The sequence below is a fragment of the Pholis gunnellus genome (assembly GCF_910591455.1).
Source record: "Pholis gunnellus genome assembly, chromosome: 9".
Taxonomy (NCBI): Eukaryota; Metazoa; Chordata; class Actinopteri; order Perciformes; family Pholidae; genus Pholis; species Pholis gunnellus.
Window position 1 is genome coordinate 3,155,218 of NC_136535.1, and position 25,246 is coordinate 3,180,463.

Below are 25,246 nucleotides of genomic sequence, written 5' to 3' on the forward strand. Positions count from 1 at the left end.
GCGGATTATATCCTTGAATAAGCATGGCTTCACAATGAAAGAGCAGCTCCACTGGCTTGGAAATGTGTTATAAGGATCAAGTAGAAGTTCTTCTTGTAGTCAGCAGAAAACTTCAACAGGCTAATGGTGTAAAGCGGTAAAGCCAGATGCAGAAGGCACCATCAGATGGGAGGAAGGTGGGGAGCATTCTATGACGTCTTGTCCCCAACAGTACATCTATTCTATTTACCTGCATGAACAGACAACTCAAGTGTTCCTCAAAAACACCGTACAGAAAGCAAAATGTACCACAACACAAGAGTGTTGATAATGCCTTGCATGCCAGTGGGATTGCCTCATAGTGGTGAAATGAAGCATGGGGAAGATTTCATCAGGTTGGTGCCTCCTAAAGAAAGTGCGGCCAGGACGTTTGCATCAATAAAACATTGCACATTCACTAAATATGCAGTGTTACATCGACAAGGACCCCCCTTACGTGCGTCTTCAACTCAGCAAACTGTTTGTTCTCCAATAGCTTTCCAGTGCAATCTTGAGTGGGAGATGAATAATGAATGTTATGTACTTTAGGCAGATCTACTACTAAACAAAACAGCCATTATCTGCCAGGCTGCACTTGGAAAGGAGACGATTCCACGACGTTAAGAGTACCAAGAAAAAATGCTCTCACTGATAAAAAGACATGCAACAGGGTAACAACAGTCCTGCAGCCAGCATAATCCTTTCAGCAGAACTAGATTTATCAGGGCAACAAAGATCATGCTTTCATTAGTTTTCATTTTGTTTAGTTTCTATCAATGGCAGAAAAGTCTTTTACCATTGGATAGCAGAAAAGACCTTTTAAAACTATTTGTTTTCTGTTTAAGACTGTACCCGTACTATAAATTCAGCCATGGATGAAAGACCAAACGATAATTGTGAATATTATTATGACGCGAGAGATATGACTATAATTTTAAAGAAAAGTATGATGACTAAAAGCTCATCCCGTTGGGGAGGGCAGTCTGATGTCAATGTCAATCTCTACTATTAACTATCTGCGAAGAACTGAGTTGGAAAACTTGCGGACGGGGGACTCTCTCTACCTAAGACATGCTGCCGCACAACTACAGTATTATTCTTTGTCTTATGGTGCTTTGGGACCAAGTGGATGTTATAGACAGTCCCTGGCTAGCATATATAGCAAAGCATCGCTTGGGTTGAGATCAGGCAGGCCCCTGCACCCCATCACCCTATGAGGTTTCTTTGTCATGACCTAGATATGCCTTGAAGTCCGGCAGCAGAATATGGAGTCCCCTCACAAGATGGGATCCCAATTCCACCATACAGGCAAGGTTGCTTCTTATAGATGAGTTGTAAAGTGGTCTTTGAATGACTCTTTGTCTGATCCCTCACCAGTTTGCCTCAGGAGGCCTTAGCAAGAGCTGTTGTCCCCAACACCACAATTTGATGGATCAGGTGCACAAAAACTCGTATGAGAGATTCCATTAGCGACAAAAAAAAAGTCTTTATTCACCAGGCCGAGCAACTGCCTCCCAGTCCTCCCCAGTAAAGTTTTGATGCATGAGACGCTGCTTCTCGTTCGTTGATGGAAACATTGGCACTCTATACGTCTTTGGCCGTTGTAGCCTACTCAAGACAGAGTACAATAAAAGTGGTACATCTGAGACCCCATTCTGTTCATCAGTGTTGAATTACAGTGTTCTTTTGGTGATGGTTGTTAGCATGATTATCACCTCTCTTCTCTGACCATGTGTTGTTGGCGTTCACAGGATAATGAATCACTACAGGTTTTTTTAAGTATTCTTAAGACCTTGAAATTATTTTTTGTCAAAAGACCCACAATTGTTCAGGACACCAATTATGAAATGTTTCAAATTACTAGGCACCCGTTTTGCTGAATCTAATCCTCATATCAAATCAACACTGTGCTGATAAATGTTGGTTCTAACCGTTTGACCCATTCATCCATTTGCATTAGACTATGTTCAAGTTCAACCAAGGTGTTGCTGCCTCAGTCAGCCATGTACATCACAAGACTGGTCTGATAAATCCAACTGCACAGATGTAGGTGTGAAGGAGAGAATCTCGCTGTGCAGTCAAACGGATCTTCAGCACCTTCAGTAAAGGCTTTCAGCCACGTGAGTGTGAGACACTCAACACAGAAATTACAGACACAAAAATTACAGACATGAGCACCTTCATGAATAATTCAGAGCCAACATCTGACAGAGACCTGGTGTTTAGTTAGCTCACTGGGCTGAGCTATAAAATGTCAATCTACATGCTCAACTACACACCTCTTTGTATTCTTAAAAACAAATCTGAAAATCGAGGGTAGCAGATATTTAAGGCCTTGCAATTTATCATTCTGAGAACCACCATACAAACAAGTATGCCAACTTTTTGTATATGCCAGATAGGTAAAGCACTATAAATTACATTCCACTGTGTTTTTGAAATGGAAGCATGAGAATGTATACACAGAAAGTATCAGTTATGTACATATATACAGGCTTTCAGTAGCTGTTTTTAACCAAAGCAGAATTACCTTTACTCGCCAAGATCACACTAAAGCTCTCTCATCAGTGCATCTCAGAGACATAAGCTATTGTTGTACTTGTCTTCAAAACAGATTCAAGTGAGATTGTCAATTAAAAGTGAATACATTTGTTGGACACCAGTTCTTAAGAGGAGCACAGTTACAATGCCCGAGCAACATAAATGGGAATGAGCAGTATTTAGCACGTAAGAGGGCACAACAAAGTGTGAATTATGTATTGCCTTTTCCAGGCCTGGTGGGTGCTATGCTCAGCCGCTGCCAGTGACACAGTAAAGTGGGCCAGATCTTCCTGCCAATTGGGACAATGTGGTGAAACAACTAGATAGAAGCAGTGAACTGTAGTCTTTCTCGCACTTTTACACTCCCCCCCCCCCCCCCCCACTATCTCCCCATCTTTCACCTCCTTTGCATCCGGCCTCTCTCTATCTCCCCGGTGTCAGTGAGCTGTGTGGCGACACATCGCAGCTCTTCTAGTGCCTGCTGAATTATGAAACGGGTTTGGAGGCGACAGCATTAATGAAACATGCAGCCAGGAGCCACATTTCGCAGTGGCGAGGGGAGACGTGTTGTTGCGGCGTAAATTATTCAGGCCCAAAATATCACAGTAACCATCACGCCAAGACTGGTGGCAAGAAGCCACCTGCCACCTCTGGCCTCCCACTCCTCCCTCGTCGTCTGCTCTACACATCCCAGCCACACCGGTGGTGACAACAGAACGCTGCACACACAGCCTGCTGCCTGAAGAAGATGACACTCAGCAATCCTATTAGGATTAATCACAGCTGTATATAAAGTGTTTATTTTTTAGAGATTAATGTCTCATACCTGACAAAATTAACATATATTATATATTGTTTATATTGTCAACAAATCTTGTCATATGATTTGAAATGACATGAAAAAATATGAATACCCTTCTTTCTTTCTTATATTATCTCTAAAGTTTCCACATTATGTTTAATTAGATTTCAAGCGTATTGACAGCCAGGATGTGCTACTGTGGTTGAAGGAGATATCAGAACAAGGAGACGACTGAGGCTACATTTGACCTGTTAAGTCTGAAACTCTAAGCCTCCCAAAAAGGCTCCAGCTTAGTCACACAGCAGTAATACTAAAGTTTCCACTGTAAAACCCCATATAAAACATCAACTCGGCTCTAAAAGAAAATCAGGAGGGATATGCTACACTGGGCAAATTGACCCATGAATCCAAAGTGCTTCCAAACACAGACAGAAACTGGCTCACTCTGAGACACCGGTGCTTGTGGAGCTGTGTGATTGAGCTGCTGAGGACGTGTGTTGGCGGGTGTTCAGCCAACAGTCCGGTTTGACTGAGTTGACGCGCGCTCAGCAGAGGCCAGGCGCCAGCGCTGGGTGCGTCTTCACACAGACAGCGAGGCGACATCACCTAATGGCCCTTATCTCCATCTCCCTTAAAAGCATCTTGTATTCCCCGCCATCTTTTCACCTCTGCAAAGTCCCGCTTTTTTAAATAAACCATCAGTCCCTTTCTCCACCGGATCGTTGGTCCCGTCCTCTGTGGTTCTAATGGGCATTACCTGGAGGGCTGTTGAGGCTCAAGTGCTACAAAACCACAGCACTGGTGCAGGTTATCGGGGAAAGAGTGTGTGTGACCATGATTACAGGCATGCTTTGTGTGTCTGTGTATCTTAAAAAAGAAAGGTATTGAGCTGTGTGCTAATGCACAACATTCTCTTGAGTTTTCTTTGAACTCATTTCACTGCACAACACCAAAGCCAAATGACAGAAATACAGTTGGTTTCTCAACGTTGACCCAAAAAGACATCGACAGCGAAAGTCCCATTTGCAGTGATTGTATTACTAATTTGTCAATATACCTGCTATAAGAAGATAATAAAATTGAACTTCACAGACTGCGTGTGCTCGTGAAGCAGAGAACGAGCCTCGAGGTACATCTCCTTGACCCCACAGACCTTTTCACTGAGCCAGCTGTGTACGAGGGGCTGATAGCCATCACCTAGACACACTGAACAGGGATGTCTGAAGATGACCTATCCTCTCCGTGTTGCCCGCGCACACACACACAGATCATAGGGAAGACGGGACTCAGCGGCACCAACGAGGCCTCCACGGGCTCCAATTAATACCCCAGCCCTTCATATCCCCTCATCTCCTCATCTTTAAGAGCTGACTGCAGATTAAATATTTATGCATCAGCACAGAGAGGGAGATAGAAGACTCCTACATGGCTATCAATAGTAAAAAAAATAATAAAAAAACATCCCACAGCTCATAGTGGCTCCTTGGCTGGCATCACAGGCTGACAAAAAGGAAGGTAAAATGAGAAAACAACAAGACTCAGAGTCTTTGCTTTCCCTCACAGTTTGGATGGCGGTGTCATCAGCTGTTTGAGAATGTAACCTGATAGCAAGCAAACAAGGACTGCAGAGGAATCAAACCAATGATCACTGCATGTGACAGGTTGAGATACAAGTTGAACACGATCTATGCAAAAGGAAAAAGCTAAATTTGCCAAGGGCAAAACGACCAACTGTCAAGGTCCAGTGTTAGATGGAGAAAGATGTGTCCTCTTAATATGACGTTAACTCATCACAGAAAGACAGTGTGTCAGTGTTGCCGTGCTTCCATGACACAGTCTGGGGGTTAAGTGTCAAGCAAGACACTTAACCCCCAGACTGCTCCCGTAGCTGTGCCTACGAACGTATGAATGTGATAGAATCTGAAGTCGCTTTGGATAAAAGCATCTGCTAAATGACTGTAATGTAATGTCTACTTACTGCTAAAACATAACACATTTCAAAATGCATTGTATATAATAATGAGCTAAAAAAAACTAATACAATACCGAGACACAAAAGCACGCAAGGATTTTCACTGCTGTAACTTCAATCAAATTAGTCAAATTCAAGTCATTTAAATGTAATAGAAACACTGCATGATGTATGGACATCCCTAAGCTCTTAAATCAGAGTGGTTGCAAGATGATTGACCTTAGTCCTATATTGGAAATTGTGTGTTATATGTATATATATATATATATATATATATATCTATATAGTTAGATATATAGATAGACAGATAGACAGATAGACAGACAGATAAGACAGATGACCATTCACACTCACATCAACACCTACGGGCAATTTTAGAGCCATCAATGAACCGAAGCTGCATGTCTTTGGACTGTGGGAAGAAGCCGGAATGGGAACCGGGCCCCTCTTGCTATCAGGCGACAGTGCTGGCCACCACACCACTGTGCAGCCCCTGGAAATTATCGGAAAATGTTACATCTAAAATCTATTCAAATGAAAATGGGGTCACTCTCACACTACGTTCTGCTGCTTCCCCCATCCACAGCAGTACAGTGCTTTGCTGTCGTTGCAGTAACTCCTGTCTGGTACTACTGGGTATAATACGCTGACTGTGGATAAGAAGCTCATACAACACCACTTCAAAAAAAACATCTCTGTAACAGGTCGAAAGCCAAAAATGTTAGGAACGACCGCATTAAAATACAGTATAAAGAATTATAGTGGGGGTTTTTCATAGTGACTTTAAACTCAAACGTATTAGGTTTCCCACATTTAGTAACATTATTGACCAAAATTGCATAGTGACCAAAGTCACACGTAACATGTGCAATGTGGACAAACACACCATGATAAATGAAATCCACTTGGCCCTAAGTAAGCTAATGTGACAACTGAGCTACAGCGCACATTAATTATTCATGAACAAAAACGCATAACAAACAAAGGGGGACAAAGTGTCTATGAGTGCCCTCTATGAAGCGCCCTCATTAACTGAAAGAGGATACAGCTCCATGAGGATGCGGCTTTTTACAAGTCCTTGGCAATACCTATATTGATTGGTTGCAATCTAGTGTAACATATGACACGACCAAGAGCAGCTTCTTAGCAGTGGGATCTATTGGAATCCAGCTTAGGCTTTGAAAACTGTTAATAAAATACCTTCAAACAACAAAAACTCTGGGCCTGACTCCAATGTATGGTCTCTAGCTCCTCCCAGTGGTAGAATGTGGAAACAAATGTTCGAACTGCAAACTATCCACCATCACTTCAATGTAACAAGTAGTTTTGAAATACTCAATGTAGTTTTGAGTAAATGTAGATAAATGAATAGACTTGTACTGCCCCATCTAGAGCACATGTAGATAAGACCATGACTGTATTTCTGTAATCTGTTAAATTAAAGTTGCTTTGATGGTTTCTCATATAACAGAAGATACTTTATTCATCCTGTTGTGGAAATTGTGGTGTGTATGAAAATACTTCAGCCTTATTCTTTCACCTGAAACCCGCTTGTGAACAAACAAGAAATAGATTTAAAAACAGAATTCAAAGTGTTAGTCAGGCTTTCTTTCGTATCTCATCATCACCGCGTACGTAAAAATAACTCAAGACAACGCATCTAGTCTGCAGGACTGTGAAACATCACACTGCAACACATGGTTGTATTATATTATGTATGGTACTGTTAGATTGCTGCTACACCGCCCTGTTAATACAGGTGTGTGTTGCATGCAGGAGAACATTTTATTTTGGGCTTTTTTACCTCATGGAAAATGTTTAGTTGGAAGCACAAGAGTCGTAAACAATACGCAGCCACCACTGTAATGTAAGTCTACAAATATTATAATACTAGGACCTAAAATTACTGTTTGCTAATCTGCATCAAAATGGAATGTTGAATAAAGTTTCTCTCTTGTTCCGTTGACCTGATCATCATATACCTTTAGGTTCTCCTCTTTGCTTTGCATTCACAACAACACCCATATAGGGACTGCAGATGCAAATTAGCTTAAGCTACAATCTGGTACAGTGCATCGAATGGTGACATTTATGTTTAAACTGTACATGGTCCCGTTTAAATAAATAAATAAATATAATCAACACTGCAACCAGCACTAACTTACAGACTCAGATTCATTTATTGTTTTAGTAGAGAATGTCTTGGTGGTTCTTACCTTGTAAGAAGGCAGAAAGCAGAGCACACCCTTGGCTACGACCTGGCAGACATGGAGCAGCAGCGACCCCACCTCGTCCTGGAAGGCGTACGTTTCAGTGTGTTGGAAGGTGGCACAGAGCTTTCTGCCCTGGGGTCCGTCACCAACAGTGCCCACCCAAACCTGAGGAGAGGGCATTAGAAATGTTGAGGTCATATCACCAACATACTTCAAATACTAAATATATCTGCCCATTATTGTGTTGGCCCAAAACATTGTTTTCAAAGGCCCAAACACTATCATTATAAGCTTTTTTCAAAAACATTCTCATGTGCAATGCCAAATTAGCGGTCGTAAGTCCAAGTTACAACATTATTGCAATCTAATGGTCAGACTGTGACATCTACTGGACAACGGTGGTATAGATGTGGAGACTGGGTCAAAGTTTCCAGTGGCATCATACACCTTAAAACTTGATTGAGACTGACGGATACCATCACATCTCTCCGACACGATGCATTAAGGAAGCTTAGGGATTCCAATGAGTCCTGAGGGAGGGAGGTTTTAAGTCATATTATTAAATTAAACATCCAGGAATCGAGCAGCTCAATATGCTTTTATGCAGCATATACTTTGTCAAAGAAGTCATTGTTTCCAGAGGCTGAGTGACACGGTAAACCTAAGACACAGATTAGATCAGCAGAAAAGAAGAGAGCAAATATAACGAATGTTATTAATAAGCCATATCCACTGATACAAACCGTTTTTGTCATTGTTTTGTTATTACAGCAGGTATACAAGGCTCCAGCTATTTTTCACCACTGTCCCGAAAAAATTATTTCAACCGTCCTGAAGTCAGTGTAAAATGTCAAAAGTTATAAGTGTTGTCCTTTTACTTTGTTATAGTCATCTATAATGATTATTCGCATAAAAACACACAATTCAAATGATTAGGAAATTAAAGCTTGAATATTTATTGACAACAAATATCTTGGCATTAGTAGATTTAATTTTGAATTATAAGCTGCTTAGACCTAGAGTTAGATCCGTACGGATCACAGATCAACTAAGGTCCGTTGCACCACAAATAACCCTACTGACCTGGGACTTGTTGATGACATGGTTGGCCTCCAGCTGGATGGAGAACTTCACTCCAAGTTCAGAGGAGAAGGAGCCCATGGGGGACAGGGTTCCTGATGTCAGCACAATGCTGTGCACCGACCTGCTGAAGTCAGAGAAAGCCTGGGAGACACAGACACAATCAATCTCCAAGCAGTGTTTCAGCTGGAATTTATGCCATAAGCACATCATATTTAGGGTGGCACGGTGGAGATTGAAGAACCCATTATAATATTTAACTTTCATTACAGACTTATTAAGTCATCCATTTATGTCTATAGTCTTCATGTAATAGCTCAGTTTGGCGTACATGGCATGATGTGCCATCTCTAACCTCTCACCACGGCGGGGTTGAGGCACCAGAAGCTGAGTGTCAGGACTTCTGTCTTTCGTTTCCTGTGGTGTGGCCGAACTAAAAAGCCCTGGGCATCAGGGGTGTCGGGTGGGACTTGGTTCGTCCAAGCGTAGGTCTTCTGCAGAGCTATCCGGTAGTCTTCAGCAACCCTACAGACACACAGAGACCTGAGCCATCGTTCAACCCTTTACAATCGTTCATCTGAGGCACTGGCATGACACAGGACTTTGATCTAGCTTTCTTTGGTCAGTCTCTGACCTGCAGTTGTCCTCAGAGGAGTACATGAAGCCCAGCACCATGAAGAGATTTTTGAGGACAATGGAGGTTGCCGAGCTGATGGTTGGGACCTGAACCACATCCTCTTTACCATTGATCAAAGCAACACGCTCCTCTTTCTCCAACACTGCTGCCAGGTTTTTCTGTCACAGTGGAAGACGTGTGAGAAAAAAAAAACAGTGCTGTTGATTATTACAGGACACCTAAAACCAAATAAGAACATGCAGCACATACAAGGTCGTCATTTTTTGGGTGTCAAACTTTAAATACAAGCACATCACAGTGAAAATGACTTGAATGGCGTGATAAGCATGGTAATAGACACCTGTAAATGCGAAGCATGGACAGTATTTTGATTGGTTTTCTCCTCAACTTTGGGAAGAGTCAGGACTGTAAACCACGGTCCCTCATCGCCGTAAAATAAACTGGCAGATGTGGCAGTAAATGTGACGTACACATAGCCTCACAAAGTCAGTCAAAATTTAAAAAACTTAAGTATCTGTATGAAGCAAACTATTGGTGATAGAGTATAAGAAACATCTGATATAGGTGTTACTGGAATACAGTGAAGCTTGATTTATCTACTGCTCCTGTCAATCGTATACAAACCCCTATTGTGATCGATACAGAGAGTTGACATTTACAGAAAAGTTCGTCCGTTTTTCCAGTTTGAAAATCTGAAGCAACAACCACTGAAAGCCCAACATGTAATACATTGTCTAAGCACGGTGGAGGAAAGGTTCATGATTGCCCCTTTCTATTATCCTCAGACTTTGATGCATGATCCCACCAAGTCACTGAAAGAAACATTCAAGAAAAATATGGAGCTGGCTAGAGGATTATCTTCCTGTAACAATAAACCTACATGTCACGATATGTACTTTGCTTATGATGCATGATGGTAATTTAAAAATGTTGATTTGGTCCAACTGTGCTATTTTGCTTATTATCACGTAGCAAACAACAAACACTCCAATTCATTTATCTATTTATGGACATTTTCAGGCATTACTGTGACGAGTAAACATGATTGCTGTCTCATTACACATACAGTGAGCCCCAACACCCTTCTGCACTGAGGCACTTACATTGACCATACAGTTGATGTCCATCAAAATCAGTGAGGGTTCAGTGCTGAAGGCTTAGAGTGAACATTTGAAGTGCACTGACTAATACTGGCAGTGTACAGGTACGGTAAACCTCAAACATGTAGAAGTAAAGCTTAGATATCTGGTGTACCTTCAGAATGCTGAAGGTGTCAGCAGTGATGCCCATGTTGTGAAAGATAACCAGTACATCCTTTCCATTCCAGACTTTACAGGCGCTCTCATATCCCCGTTCAGACATCAGGCTTTGGCTCTCCTGGATCCAGCTACACCATGGACAAAAACACATTCTTAGTTAATATCTACTCAAATTACGAGAACCACAGATGAGCGATTAATTCACTGAATCACGAACTTGATCAGGCTATAGCAGAAGTCCCTGAGTGGCTCGTGTTTGGATGGTCTGATGTTGTTTTTGACCATGCTGTCGAGCTCATCCCTGGACAGCAGCAGACTGTGGTGGTCTAAAGTGTAGCTGGCACTCTCCCTTGCACAGTCCTCAATGTTGTGGGCTTCGTCTAGCACCACGATCTGGCCTGCCAGGTTGATCTCCATCTGGTGAAAATGTAGATGGAAAGCAAGAGAGGAAGAAGAGGGAGTGGTTAATCCCTGAACTCTCCACATGATCTGGTCCTTTTTTGTTAAGAACTAATCTTGTTGCTCCCTTCAGATTGTTCTAGAATTCCTGCACCTTCTCTTCCATACTCTACTCACACTCTCTCTGATCATTGGGTCCAGCAGATAGTTGTATGGACAGAAGATGATGGAGGCGTCCTGCATAAGTTCACGGGCAGCATAGTAGGAGCATGACCGGAGCCGTTTGCCCAGTGAGACAAGGTCCTCAACGTCCCAGGCGTCATGGAGTCCGTGGGAGCGTAGTGTGCGCTGGTCCCGCATCCTCTGGACACCATGGTAGTAGCTGCATGACCTGCCCTGTAATACACACGTTTCATTCAAAGTCAGCCGCATTCAACGGATCATGGAGGACACAGTTTGACTGATCACAGAGAGTCCCTTTTCATTGCAGGAATCGAACACTGTACAGATCTCCACACACTGTGGGGGAGAAGTTCCTGAACTAAATTTGGGCTCAGCTCAAGAACCCGGACCGTTTGATTGATTTTCTTCTCTCTAGTGTCACATGTAACCAGAGGTGACATACAGTATTTCAGAGGCTTCCTATGATCAGGTCTTCCAGGTATTGTCGTGGGTTACATGTCCTGACACTCATACAGTGAATGTAGAAGTGTAAAGAAGCGGCATCTCATGTACCAAGCCCCAATTACACTGTCAACAGAGGTGTCCGCTTCAGATGTCCCACCCTGTTCTTTAGGATTTCACAGCTTGAGGTGACACTGTGTACACCGGAGGACTCAGTACCCTCCAGACACAATAATGATCTCTGGATGAAATGGTCTACCTCTCACAGTCATGTGCTAAGCTTGGACACTTTGCTGAAACTGAACCCGGTCGGCTCAGAGAAAGGGGAGTTGGGGAGATTAATAGACATGCAGCCATATTTGGGAAAGTCAAGACAGGTTACAGTGCAGTTAAAACACTTGGTAGTTGTTTTGACTTAAAACGATGGGTGTTACGGTGTATGAATCACTGTGCGTCTACACAGCATGGTCACCTGACACTGACTAGACTACACCCTGAGGTGATGAAGACAGAGAGCATCAGTAACATCCACTCCAGTGAGGGGTAATGACTGGGCCAGCTATTTAATATGATGAAGTGAGAGAATTGCCGTGGAAGGCAAACACCTCCACTGACAGCGTAATTGTCCTTGTTGCAGTAGGAACCCTTTACAAGTGTCTCATGTCTCTCATGTAAAAAAAAGTTCACTCAATGGTTCTCGACATTTTAGTGTGTCAAAAAGAGCCGGATGGACCAATTGTGGATATTGTAGCAGCATAATTGCTGCTGAGGCTACATTGTTGAAGGAGTTTTGTCTGGTAGTGATAGTTACCTGTGGGTTTGTGGGTGACCCAAAAACTCTTTTCACAGTACATGATGGTTTGAGGTCAGGTAAGTATTTAGTATTACTTTATTATATTATTATATTTAGGAGACTGTGGCTAAGTGGAGGGCCGTCCTTCAATCAGAGGGTCGGCGGTTCGACCCCCGGCTCCGCTAGTTGCATGTCGATGTGTCCTTGAGCAAGACACTTAACCTCAAAACTGCTCCCGTAGCTGTGCCCACGGTTTAGAAATGTAATAGAATTGTAAGTCGCTTTGGATGAAAGCGTCTGCTAAATGACTGTAATGTAATGTAATGTATTATAACGTTGTCATAAAATGTTAGGTCTGTTATATGTTGTCTCTCATCAGCTTCTGTAACCAGTGGATAAAGGTTCGAGTCCATGGAGAAAGTGTGTCATGTGGTGTTGGATTTCACAGCTAGAAGGGGGTCAAAGGAGTCCAATTCAGGTCCAGAACAGTTCTTTTTGAGACATGAGGATGCAAACAAATAGTGGGTTCACCTGGGCTAAGTAATGAACTATAGCACACACACAGGTTGTGCCTTTAGTGGGATAAAAGTCACATGTCAAATGTATGGCCTGTCTGGGTTTATAAAGTCGATATCAGAAGTAATATTTATTTTAAATTAGGATACAACAAAGAAACAATTTAGATGAGAATCCTTTAAATTTGGTTCCTTAAAGAATTGTGACCAAGTTATGAAGTAAGCGGGACATTAACAGAGGAGAAATGCTCACTGGTCAAACTATGTAGTGGTGACAATGTTTCCAAATGATCTCAAACATATAAAATGTCTTAAGAATTTCTGTATCAACATGTCTTATAACTTAATGGGTGACATATACACAGATTAAGGTTGGGCGATTCCCCTGCTGACGATATTGCTTTAAGGCAAACTGATTTACTAATAATTGTCCAAAAAAAGAAACGTTGTCATCTTCATGAGGTTTTCATGTTCTCTATGAGGGAGGAAACATCCTCCTGCTTACAGGGAGTGACTATTGGATATTCAAACGGCACGTTTCAGCTTGAGTATTACTTTAAAGCCGAAGTTGAAAATGGGTTTAATGTGAATATATGCATGTACGTAAGTGTTCGTCCTCACATCTTTGGCGTCCAGCAGGTCCTTGCAGCGTTCATTGCGGTTGAAGTGAGGCGCCACTCCTTGGTTGACACATGTGTGAGCTCTACTGGATAAGATGGTCATGGGCACACTGGAGTAAACGGTGCGCTTCAGCTCGTGGGTGATCTGAGTTATCTGTTTATGTGTGCGAGTACCAAAGAAGATCTTAGGAATCTTCTGTTTGCCATCACTGTCTTTGTCCTTCACACCGTCTCTGGCTGAAGCACACGGGCACTGGGAGCAGGGTTTAGGGGACTGGAAAGAGAAACAGACAAACACTGAGAGGTCATGTGCTAGATTTCAACCGCTCAGTACAGCAGCCGAGTCACACATCTTGTTCGGTTAAATAAAAACACTGGCAACTGTCATTTTTATGCAAATAAAACAGAACTTTACAGCGCTGACTCTCTGAAATCCATGACTCCCAAATTCCTTGTTAAATAATACAAAAGACACTTGGTTATTATTTGTAAATTCCCATCATAAATCTCGTCTTTTTATGTCAATGCTGGATTTCCATCAGTAGGCATGTTTCCATTCACATATGTTTATGCCCATCGTATCGTCCTAGAAACGCTAAATGGTAACTTCTAAACTAGATACAATTTCTCAATTGCAAAGAAAACATTGTTTACGCTTCCTTGAGGTGGTTTTGGCCTTTGTTGAAAAAGAGTTGAGCTAAATGAATTATGGAAAACCCTCGTCTAACCCCTGTCAAATAAATTCACAAGTAGTGAACATTTACACGCTCTCTCAAAGGTTTGCTTGACAACTGAATGGAAACATGGCTGATGTTTTTTCAAAGACAGCTGGGCGATGAATTGATTTTATCAATACATTTGAATTCATGGTATGGTTGAATTCAACATTAGCAGAATCATTTTCACAGAGTAGGTACATTGAGAAGATTGCAAATGAAAACACTGGAAGAGCAACCTACGAAAGCAACACGTTTCTGCGTTGCTCCACCATTGAATAGAAACACACTGCAAGAATGCTAAAGCACATTTGCTGTAAGTCTGTAGGACTGGACCTGAATACTCAACTATTTGAATATTCATTTGTTACATAAGTATAAGGAGATTTTGTTTCTGGGGATTCAAGGCTTTTTGTTTGTTGTTTTAACCCTTTGGGATTGCAAAAAGTGCATTAAACACACCAAACATTTTGGAAAATGCTTTTCAATCAATAAACAATACAGAGAGTCTGGCTGAGTCCTCCCCGAGTCATGTCATGACAATGAGCCACGCCAGAGCCCCAGCTGCCATTGCTTGTGTTGGAGCATCACCCATGCAGGGCTCAGGCTGAAAGGGCCGAGCGGAAGCTTATGTCGGCTGCATTACGCACAGGCTGCAGCCGGGCACTGCCGGAGAGGCAGCAATGCCCACAAAGCGCAGACGTTTAGGGGGAGAGGGGCGGCAAACACTCCCTCTGCACACACAGAGGGGTGAGGAGAGGAGATGCTGAGCGCAGACAGAGGTGTGTGTGTACCATCCACACAAGTAAACGTAAAGATCAACTCATCACTGTATCTCATGCACACACATCTAACGTCATCATTATGTATTCAACACAGAAAACGTTCTCCATTGTCGTACTACATTTAGCTTTTCGGCGTGTTATGATACACAAGGCTCCTCGCGACTCATCACTATTATCGGCTCTCTGACAGACTGCCTTGTATCCTCTCTTGATGAACACATAAAGAATGTGCACCATACATAAGGTGTCCTGTCCCTCTCCACCAGATCACCTTTGGAGTCTGTAAGATGATAGGCTACCATTGTGGCGACTGACAAAATCTAGCTGCTCCAAAATTGGCCACCCGGTGACGTGGCAGACTCCTCCCCCCCCCTTACAGCTGAAGTGTAGCCGGCAACGCTTATGAAAGTGATCCTGCTTATGTGTTGAGCTTTTAAGTGGTCTACTCACATACACCATCCAATCAAATCCAGTATTAGAACTTTAAGATTCTGTGGTCTAAAATATATTATCTGTAGTCATTTCTAAGCTATGCAGCACGAATATAAAAAGGTGAATTGCAAAAATATAAATATAATAACACAATTAGGGTTCATTGAATTTTCATATTTATTTGTCTGTTAAAAAAAACAAGTGGAAAACAAATCTTTAATACAACAATCCTTGTTTCAGTTGTTTCCTTCCACTATTTATTGCTTCACTCACTAAAGAGGAACTCCTACAGGAAGCAGACTCGACTAAATGAGTTGAGATAAAATAATTATTCACTTTTTCTAGGAAGAGCAGCCAAAAGTGAGGCTGAAAGCTTCGTCTTTGCCTGATATCCTAAATATCTTTGTGTTGGAAGACAGGCTACAACCCTAAACAGCAGGAAGTTTAAAGAACTCATTAGGAGTGTTCACATTTGACGTTATTCGGATGTTAACAATTTGATAATGAAACACTTAATAGCAGCAAGGCAGCTCTACAGTACAGCAGTTTGATTATTTTTCCTCGCCTACATTCCTCAAAGACTACAACTCTGCCTCTGATTGGCTAGTACTCGTACCCTTATTCACAGATTTTGTTTATTGCTGATGAAGAAGATTGGTGGAGGGTTGGTAGGGTGAATGTTTTGTTTAAATGTTGCTATGCATGTTGCCAATATGGATGAAATAAAATGACAGATCCATTGGAAATTTGAATTTTGAAGTGGAGTCATAATTATTTAAAGTTACTGTGAGGAACTTTTAACTGGTTATGAAACGGTCCCAATTGAATGCTGATGCCTCTATGTGACCTACATAAGTGAACAAGACCAGAGAAGATTGGCTATTTCTATATGAAATAGAAACTCCTACACCATACTGTCAGATAGTCCGTCAAGCATTTCAGACTTCACCATGCTGTTTGTACCAAGGTAAATATCCCTTTATTATCTTTGGATGCATCAGAACAATGTGGGCTATATTGTAAATCACTGATCAGGTCCTCTTTATAGCAATATTGAATTTACAATATTTTAGTTGCCAAATTACCCAGCAATCCTTGCTCATACATAAACTCAATTGATTTTCAGAAGTGTAACTACAGCCCACCCTCCACTGTCTTTTGATTGAAATAACAATGGTTGGTGACCTCCTGAAATGAACCCCTACAAGGCAGTTTTACTATCAGATGAGCCTTGAGTAAGATCTGATATTGTGGCACTTTAAATTGCTAAACATCTGATGGCATCAGACCAATGGGTCAACATTGATATGCACACCTCGTCACCACTGCATGACATTAGACATTTGTTTGAAAGAAAAAAAAAAGTATCTGGCCTCTTTCTTTAGAGATTACCACAATGTTCTTAATATTGAATTAACAAAACTTGCAAGCTTGGCAAACAAGTTCATCCCTAAATCCTCAACAAATTACCTGAATGATTCCACGTAAGAATGAATGGTATGTGTTGTCACGCATCGCAACTTATCATAGAGATCAGAAGGTAGCACTTCTGATGACAGATGAGTAGCTCGAGTTACCGGGCGGCTCAGATTTTCCAAGCATGTTTGCCCATCAAATATTACAATGTGCGATGGAGTGTAGGCCAGAGAGAGCCCTTAGAGAGTCCACTCTCAGAGTTAAGAGGGATAACGAGCCCTGAGCCCATGTGAAAAACAAACAGAGGTGCTGCAGGGCCCCAACACCAGTTCAGGTTACCTTTCTCCTCTGGAACAGTTGTGCTCCACAGCCTGGGCCCTGAGCCCGATCACCTTACCTGCTGCTGCCACATTAAATAGAGCCATCCAAATATCCTGCCCCAAGATGGCTAATAATTACTTATTCATTGGCAGGTGGAGGGAGGGGGGGTGTAGAAGGGCTTGCTGATGAATAGAGGCCCTTGTCAAAAGCTGCAGTAGGAAACAGCTGACACAAGAGTATCCTTTTACGCGCCTGCCTCCTGAGATGCCAGGACAACAAGGTATCAAGCCTGGCCCCACAGCCCAAAGCAGACACCCCCTCGGAAGGAATGCAGATAACTGGCAAAAGGGGCAAAAGAGATGCCAGCTCTGCTTGCAACAAGAACATAACAGGGCCATTGGCGTAGCTCTCTGGGTGCAGCTAGCTATGAGAATGCTAGCTTTGTCTTTCAAACAATATGTAATGAGAGTAAACTTTTTTTCTCATTAAGATAGCATTTACAGGTACACTGTATAAGACAGGTGTACCACGTTTCTTTAGTTCTTTAGTTAGTACTGCGTGTCCACAGGTCTTCTCAGCACAGGTAAACTTAGTTCCCTTGGTACACCTATACCTCCACCTCCATGTGTAAGTGTATGCAACAGCTAAAGCTTTCTGGAATTGACGGAACAGAGGTCAGTGGTGTTACTGAACACCTCAGAATATTCACAGGTAGGCTTCTGTTGCTCGACTCCCTGCCAACACCTGAGAGATGGAAATCTCACACTCCAGGGGGCCGGTCCGAGGGCACTGAGGGGCCGCAGGCAGTGGATCACTTAGGTATCACTGGCGCCTCTCACTGGACGCCAATTTGCTCCTCATTCCACAGCTTTCGAGGGCTTGGAATTCACTCCAATAAGGGTAGGCTTCAATAGCCGATACTTCGGAAGACATGACACCGAACACCCTCTCCTCCCAACATGACCACACTGTGCAGGTAGGGGGCCCTGGCAAATACCTGCCCTCCAAAGCACCTGTTTATCCCTCGGGCGCAGTAACCAGCGGGTGAACCCCATTCAATATTTATCTCCGTGGCTTTCACAGATCAGCGGTCCAGGCGAGGCAAACCCTCTTAATTAAAACTGGAGCTTGCTTCAAAGGGCCCCATTCAGGCCGTCAGTCAGCGCTCGCGGGACAAAAGAGCCAGGGTCATGTAGCTGCAGGGAAACCAGAGACGGACGCGCTTTTTCGACTTCACTTTCCCTCCTCCTCTTTTTCCACCTACGACCATCCACGGCTCCAAATCCAAGCCACACACCTGTGGCAAGCTAAGACCCAGTTGTGAGAGTTCAACCATTCCTGTGAGCTGCATTCTGTGACTGTGCACATCGAGTGATTATGGCTAACCTGTTGGTCTTTGGGACATGGAGAGATCTCATGAACATGGATTATTCACCAGAAACAGCATCGCAGATAGCTTTAGGAAACATGATATTACTTGATGACTGAGGAAATGCAGCTTCAAAATACTCTCAGTTGTCAGTATATTAGCTCCACCTAACTAAAACCAAGGTAGTCTAATAAACGAGTCCATAATAAACCTAGAGCCGAAACAACTAGTCAATTCATTGAGGATCCACAGAAAATAAATCAGCATTTTATAGACTTAATATACTAAACATCACAACTAAATGCCTGAGCCCAACCCTTATGCTAACCTAAACCAAATACTAACCTTTCTGAAACAAAGTCTGAAATCTCAAACAGCCCTGTAAAGAAGTGAGGACCTGCCAAAATGTCCTCGTTCTGAAGGTCTAAAACTCAAATTGGTTCTCACAAAGATATATGTGCACACACTGGTTTTTATGATGTTCTACTTTACTGTTTACTTTGTATCAACCTTGCATTTATATAATTACTTTTCTGCTAAATCAAACATATCCGTTTGTGAAAACATGAATACCTGCATTGTCAAAAATCGTTCCGTTTTAAGCCCATACACGTTTGAAACTTTAATCACAGCCTCAGTGGATTCGGTGGAGTATAGCTCCACCCAGTGGTGATAGTGAATGGTTATACTGAACCCATTGCTGACAATGAAACCTTCAAATAAGTGGTCCAAAAGGAGCTAGACTATAATCTACTCTACCAGCAACATGAGAGGATTAACCACTCTGTGTTTCTATGGATCATTTATGACACAGATCTTTGCCAAAGGGGATTAATAAAGTAGTTCTTCTTATTCTATCACAACAGACATTTTAACATCTCATAAAGGACAATTTAAATGTCTTGGTAAACTGCACCAGTGAGCCAGCATGTGTAATGGACCTTTTTCACAGCAGATACATCGACATGTCATTACAAGAAAAGCACAGATGCAAGTACTGACATTAATGATTGAGGTGTCTGCTTTACTGAGCCTTAATGTTGTGGCTCACAGGAACGGCTTTATGGAGACATTGAAAGAACTGAATCATTAACTAAACAAGTTATAACCTGTCTCTACAGTGAAAGGTCTATCATTCATTCAATATGCCCACATATTTTGGTATTCCCCATGGAGTCAGCCGTTTTGGTAGAGAATGGGACATTTAATGTAAGTACTAGGCGTTGGTACTGATGTTTTCATTTCTCTCTCAGTATCATGGAGCCTGAACTGTAAAGGGGATATTGTCCACCATTTGTATGGCTACAAGTCAAAGACAAATCCTGGCTTCAGAGAAACCCTCCCACTATGGATCTTTTTGTAGTTACTGACTCAACTATTTATATTTCATGGAAAAGATGACTTTTACCCTCAGCCTACAAAACCACATGGATGAGAAAGACTGGATCCTCTGGGGTTATTGCTCACTGGAAACTAACTCCTTTCCGTCTCTATATCTTAAGTAACAATCATTAAATCCCTGTGTAATGAACTGGACTTGATTGTTGACCCTAACTGCAGTATTGCACTACAACTAACTGCTGTAAAGTACAACAAAACGCATGTATAGATGATGAGATGGTTGAAGTAGACCCCACTCACTTTGAGAGCCTCCCCAATACAAACCGTGTAGCACCGTTCAGCTCTCAACCTTTTCTAACTTAAGGCCCACTTCTGATCGTTAAGACATTTCAGAGGACCACCTTCCCAAACAAATGAGGAAAAAAAACTAATAACATGACAAGTAAAGCAGAACAAATGAACTTGTTGAAAATATGTGTTATGCCTCTGTCAGCTGTCATTTCATTTAAAAAAACAACCATTTTGTGTCACTGCATCAGAGGGAACGTTAGCTACCCAACAGTGCCAGAACACATTCATCTCTACCTGATGATGTGTCGACATTGGCATGGTGATACTCCATAGTATCTGAGGATATGCCGTTTGTTTATTCATGTGTAAATAATAATATATCATTTGTGAATGCCTCTGTGTGACTTTATTAATATTGACACACACACACACACACACACACACACACACACACACACACACACACACACACACACACACACACACACACACACACACACACACACACACACACACACACACACACACACACACACACACACACACACACACACACACACACACACACACACACACACACACACAGGAGTGTACTCACGCAGCACGATGAGGACAGACCAGCTTGGGTGTTTGGCTCCGGGGTCCAGGTCTGAGCACCTGGAGGCTCATTTTCCAGCTCATCATCTATGAACACCACTCCCTGCTCCAGACGCTGCCTTTTACGCTGCTGACGAACAAACAGACTTTACTCCACTGAGCTGCACATCATTTAACATTCACATCATTCAACCTGCAACAACAACAAAAATACTTCACAAGACGGCCTTCTCATCATCAATACTTTATTTTGAAGAATGCTAATGGTGGTTGTTTGTACATTAATACATGCAGACATGTAGCGATATCAATACTTACCCTATATGAAAACTAAACTAACCCTCACAACTGAACCCTGGCATACTGTACAAATCAACATTTTACTGAGGGATTCCCCAGATACATTTGGGTTTGGTGAGTTCAGGTGGCACAGAGTTTGTGAGGTCAGGATGAGCTGTCTGCATGCACACATTATTCAGAGATAACCGATACAAGTTACATCTAAAAAGAACATGATAAACTGCCACAACATAAAACACTGCCAAATTGCTGACATTTTGCTAGCTCTTGCTAACCTTACACTCTCCGCTAGAACCGACCCGATCGGTACTGGGCATGTGCAACTGTCACCAGAGATGAGAAAGAGCGGTAGCTCACTCGTTAGCTACTTCCTTCCTCACTTTGCACATGTGCAGTGCCGATCAGGCAGGATGTTCGGATCGGGGTGCGAATGACATGTGCCGTTGTTCCTGTGTGGCGTAGATGAGAAATGAAAGAGATAAAAAAATATCTCAACCGTTCCTGGTCTCTAGTGGAAATGATGGTGTTGATGTAGCCATGGCAACCCTTAATGACATTGTGAAAAGGACACAGACGGGGGTATTTATTTAATACGTAAAAGGAACCCAGAATTACTGATGAAAGGATTTTGAATAATGACCACTCACATCGACTTAACTTAAATTGCTTTGTCACGGATATAATTACGGCGCACATTTCTGCAATATACCTGTCAGGAGAATGTTGTCATGAGCAACATTACCGAGAAACTGCTACCAATTAATCTTTACTTGTATTATTAATTTACATAGACATATGTCTTGAATGTGTGGCATAATCATCCACCTGTATCTCAGTAACATTCTTCTGACGGTAGTGGTGTAACGGACCATGGTTACCATCTGTGAACTGAGGATTAATTAAACAGATTAACCAGCCCAGTGTGAAATAAAGTGTTACTGCTAAGAGGTGTAACGGTTCACAAAGTTCACGGTTCGGTACGTTTTCAATACAGCAGAAAACTAGAAATGCCAGAGAAATGTCCTTGATTTTCAAATATATTTATTCATTAAAACTAACATCATAAAGTTATTTTTTGACTTTGAACAATGATGGAACTATACCTGAGTGAACCATCTTCCGGGGTGTCTTCTTAGCAGCGTGTAAAATAAAATGTAGCATTGTTTGTTGTAGTTATAAACAAATACAAACAAAAGAAACAAATCCTGTTTTATATGGAACTATGCGTGGGTTTTTTTTCAGAAAGATGAGAACGTCCACATTTTCTGTAGACAGCACAGATCTGCTTGAAGTGACAATATCACCTGCAGTGGAAAATACCCTCTCACTAGGGACAGAGGTTCCAGGCACAGCCAAGTAACACCGTGCCAACAAGGCAACATGAGGGTAGAAGTGCTCATGGGTTTTCCACCATTTCAGTGGATCAGCATCCAGGGGAATGCAGTCTGCTGCCCTGAACGAGTTCACCTTCTCCTCAGCCATTTTGGCTACAGACTTGGTGCTCGGGTCCTCCTGGGTCATGAACAGTTCTCCGAACAGCTCAGTCATTGCAGACTTTTTCTCTGGTGGAGGCGACGTTGTGGGCTTCAAGTCTACTGTCTGAGACTCTGCAGAGAGTGGCTGCCTCTGTGGTGCCTGAGAAAAACTAAATAATATATTTGTTACATTATTTGATTAAAAGCATCTTACACTATTAAAATAAAATGGTATGCAAAGAAATGGATACAAATTATAATAATATGGTAAGCAGCAGAATTATGTATAATACCTGTTGTTCAATGCTCACAATGTCTGTGGTGAGAGCATCATAGACTCTCAGGCGAGTGGCAGCAGCCAAGTGCAGCAGTGACTCGAATCGGGGATCCAAAGCAGTGCTGTTGTGTAGGTAATGCTGAAGACCAGGGTCTGTGCATCTCTTCTCCGGGTCATTCCTGATGGCTGTTTTGACATGCCTCACTGCTGGGCTGTCATCGTCACACAGTACCATAGTTCATCATCATTTTCATAGGCAGGACCATGGATGCGGATGGAGGGGACTTAAAGGTTGTCACAGTTTTAAAACTATGATGACATCCTCAGCCAGTCTCACGTCGTCTTCAGTCAAAGTCACAATGTCTAACAGTTTTATTTACAGCTTTGTGTGTCATCGCAGAGTACACTGCAGTCTGCTGCTCAAGATTTCTTTCAATCATATCATGGCTGGAATTCCATCTAGTTTGTACATCTTGGATTAGTTTGTGTGCAGGAAGCGGCAGCAACTCTTGTTTTGTCTTCAAAACATGTGCTGCCGTTGTGCTTCTGTGAAAGAATGTCACAATCTTTCTGATCTTTGCTCGGAGGCCAGAGATCTGCTGCACTGCCATTGCTTTGTGAGATGCTAGATTAATGACATGGGCAAGGCATCCTATTTGTGGTCCTAGTCCAGCAGCTCCAACAGCATTAACTATATTCCTGGCATTGTCAGTAGTCACAGGAATAGTTACTTTAGCTCGCTCCAACTTCCACTGCTTCCGTCATCTCTTGGGCCAAATCTTTGCTAGTGTGACTCTCGAGGGGGCGTGTCTGCAGAACGTGCCATCACCATTCAGTGGTGAGGTAATGTGTAGCCCTTGACGTCCAGGCATCTGTTGTCAGAGCAACAGCAGGTGCTTCGGACATTTTATTCTCTACTTGTGCTTTCGTTTTCTTGTACAAACCAGAAATTACGGTTTGGCTGAAATGGGCTCGTGAAGGAATTGTGTAACGGGGCTCAATAACATTCAGCATGTTCATAAAGCGTTTTCCACTATAGAGTAGGGTCTCATGTCCAATCGCCGTGGTGATCGATTTAGCCCTGTTCGACTCGGTAGGGAATGGCTTCCTAAATGCTTCAGGGAGAGTTTGAAGCGTATGTGCTGCACCAGGTTTTCGTTTAGTTCCATCCGCTGCCACAGTGGGGTGATGTCGACGTAAATGAGTTAACATGTTTGAGGTACACTCGTGTAGCAAATGCGACATACCGTTTTTTTATCCACCACTCTCTCGCCATCGCCCTGATAATTGACAGAGAAACCAAAGTGGTGTAGGAGCGTGGAAACAAAACGAGGAGGCGAGTATTCCCTTTGGCTGCACCTTGTGGCCGTTTATTTCCATCCATACACACCTCTCACACATTCACTTCCTGCTACCTTTTAACCCCCTTGTCACCCGGGTTACGCCCCTTCTCTTAAAGGGGCCCCGTGAATTCGGTCCCTTCAGTCCCCTACAAGCGCCCCCCCAGAATTCACCAACTCTAGAGATTAGCCCCCTAATGTCTCGGGGCCCGAATCAACCGACCAGCCCGACTCCGTGTCTCTGGGGCCGGAGGTAGGACCACCGTCGAAGGGACCCTCCGGGTCTCGGTGTGGTGTGGTGGGAGGGCACGAGGCCGCCCCCGCCGTGGGGGTTCAGCCAACCTTACCGGCTGGTCCAGGTCCAGATGAGCCGGTTTCAGACGGTCAACCGACACGTATTCCAGCCTGCCGCCCATGTCAACCTTGCAGGTCTTGTCCCCGGTCTCTAGAACCCGAAACGGCCCAACGTAGGGGGGTTGAAAGGGTCCATGGTGGCCATCCTGGCGAACGAACACGTACTCCGCCGACCTGAGGCTGGACGGGACGTACGACGGTGGCAAGCCGTGCTGCGACGTGGGCACCGGTTTGAACAGCCTGGCTTTTTCCAGGAGTGTTTCCCGCTGCTGGGTCGCAGACCAAGGGTCTGTGACTTTGGGGATGACCCCCCACCGGGACCCGCAGCGGCTGTCCATAAACTAGCTCCGCCGATGATGCTTGCAGATCGTCCTTAGGGGCTGTCCTAAGCCCCAACATGACCCACGGAAGCCTGTCCACCCAACCGCTGTCTGTGAGGCTGGCCCGGAGGGCAGCTTTCATCGAGCGGTGGAACCGCTCGCATAATCCATTAGCCTGCGGGTGGTAGGCAGTAGTGCGATGGAGCTTCACCCCTAGGCTCCCTGCAACTGCATTCCAGAGCTCTGAAGTAAACTGTGGGCCTCGGTCCGAGGAAACGTCAGCTGGGGCTCCAAACCTGGCGACCCAAGTCTGAATAAAAGTCCGAGCCACCTCATCTGCCGTTGTTGATGCCAACGGAACAGCTTCTGGCCAGCGAGTGGTTCGGTCTACCATCGTGAGGAGATGTGTGAACCCCCGGGATGGGGGCAAAGGTCCTAC

The 25,246-nt window shown here is 43.3% G+C and overlaps 1 protein-coding gene across 2 annotated transcripts in view; it reads right to left on the bottom strand.

The window, feature by feature from the left end:
- The window catches only part of brip1 (BRCA1 interacting helicase 1), a 51,356-nt gene that overhangs the window by 17,862 nt on the left and 8,248 nt on the right, over positions 1-25,246 (bottom strand). Inside the window, exons 6-14 of one of the 2 annotated variants that reach the window (XM_079166798.1) lie at positions 20,743-20,868; positions 13,475-13,747; positions 11,099-11,317; positions 10,740-10,939; positions 10,518-10,650; positions 9,261-9,421; positions 8,989-9,151; positions 8,630-8,770; positions 7,550-7,711 (exon numbers count right to left, since the gene is read on the bottom strand). In XM_079166798.1, the coding sequence (XP_079022924.1) occupies positions 7,550-7,711; positions 8,630-8,770; positions 8,989-9,151; positions 9,261-9,421; positions 10,518-10,650; positions 10,740-10,939; positions 11,099-11,317; positions 13,475-13,747; positions 20,743-20,868 (1,578 nt within the window). Of the gene's footprint in view, positions 1-7,549; positions 7,712-8,629; positions 8,771-8,988; positions 9,152-9,260; positions 9,422-10,517; positions 10,651-10,739; positions 10,940-11,098; positions 11,318-13,474; positions 13,748-20,742; positions 20,872-25,246 lie in introns of both variants that reach the window. The other variant, XM_079166797.1, reaches the window with a different exon arrangement.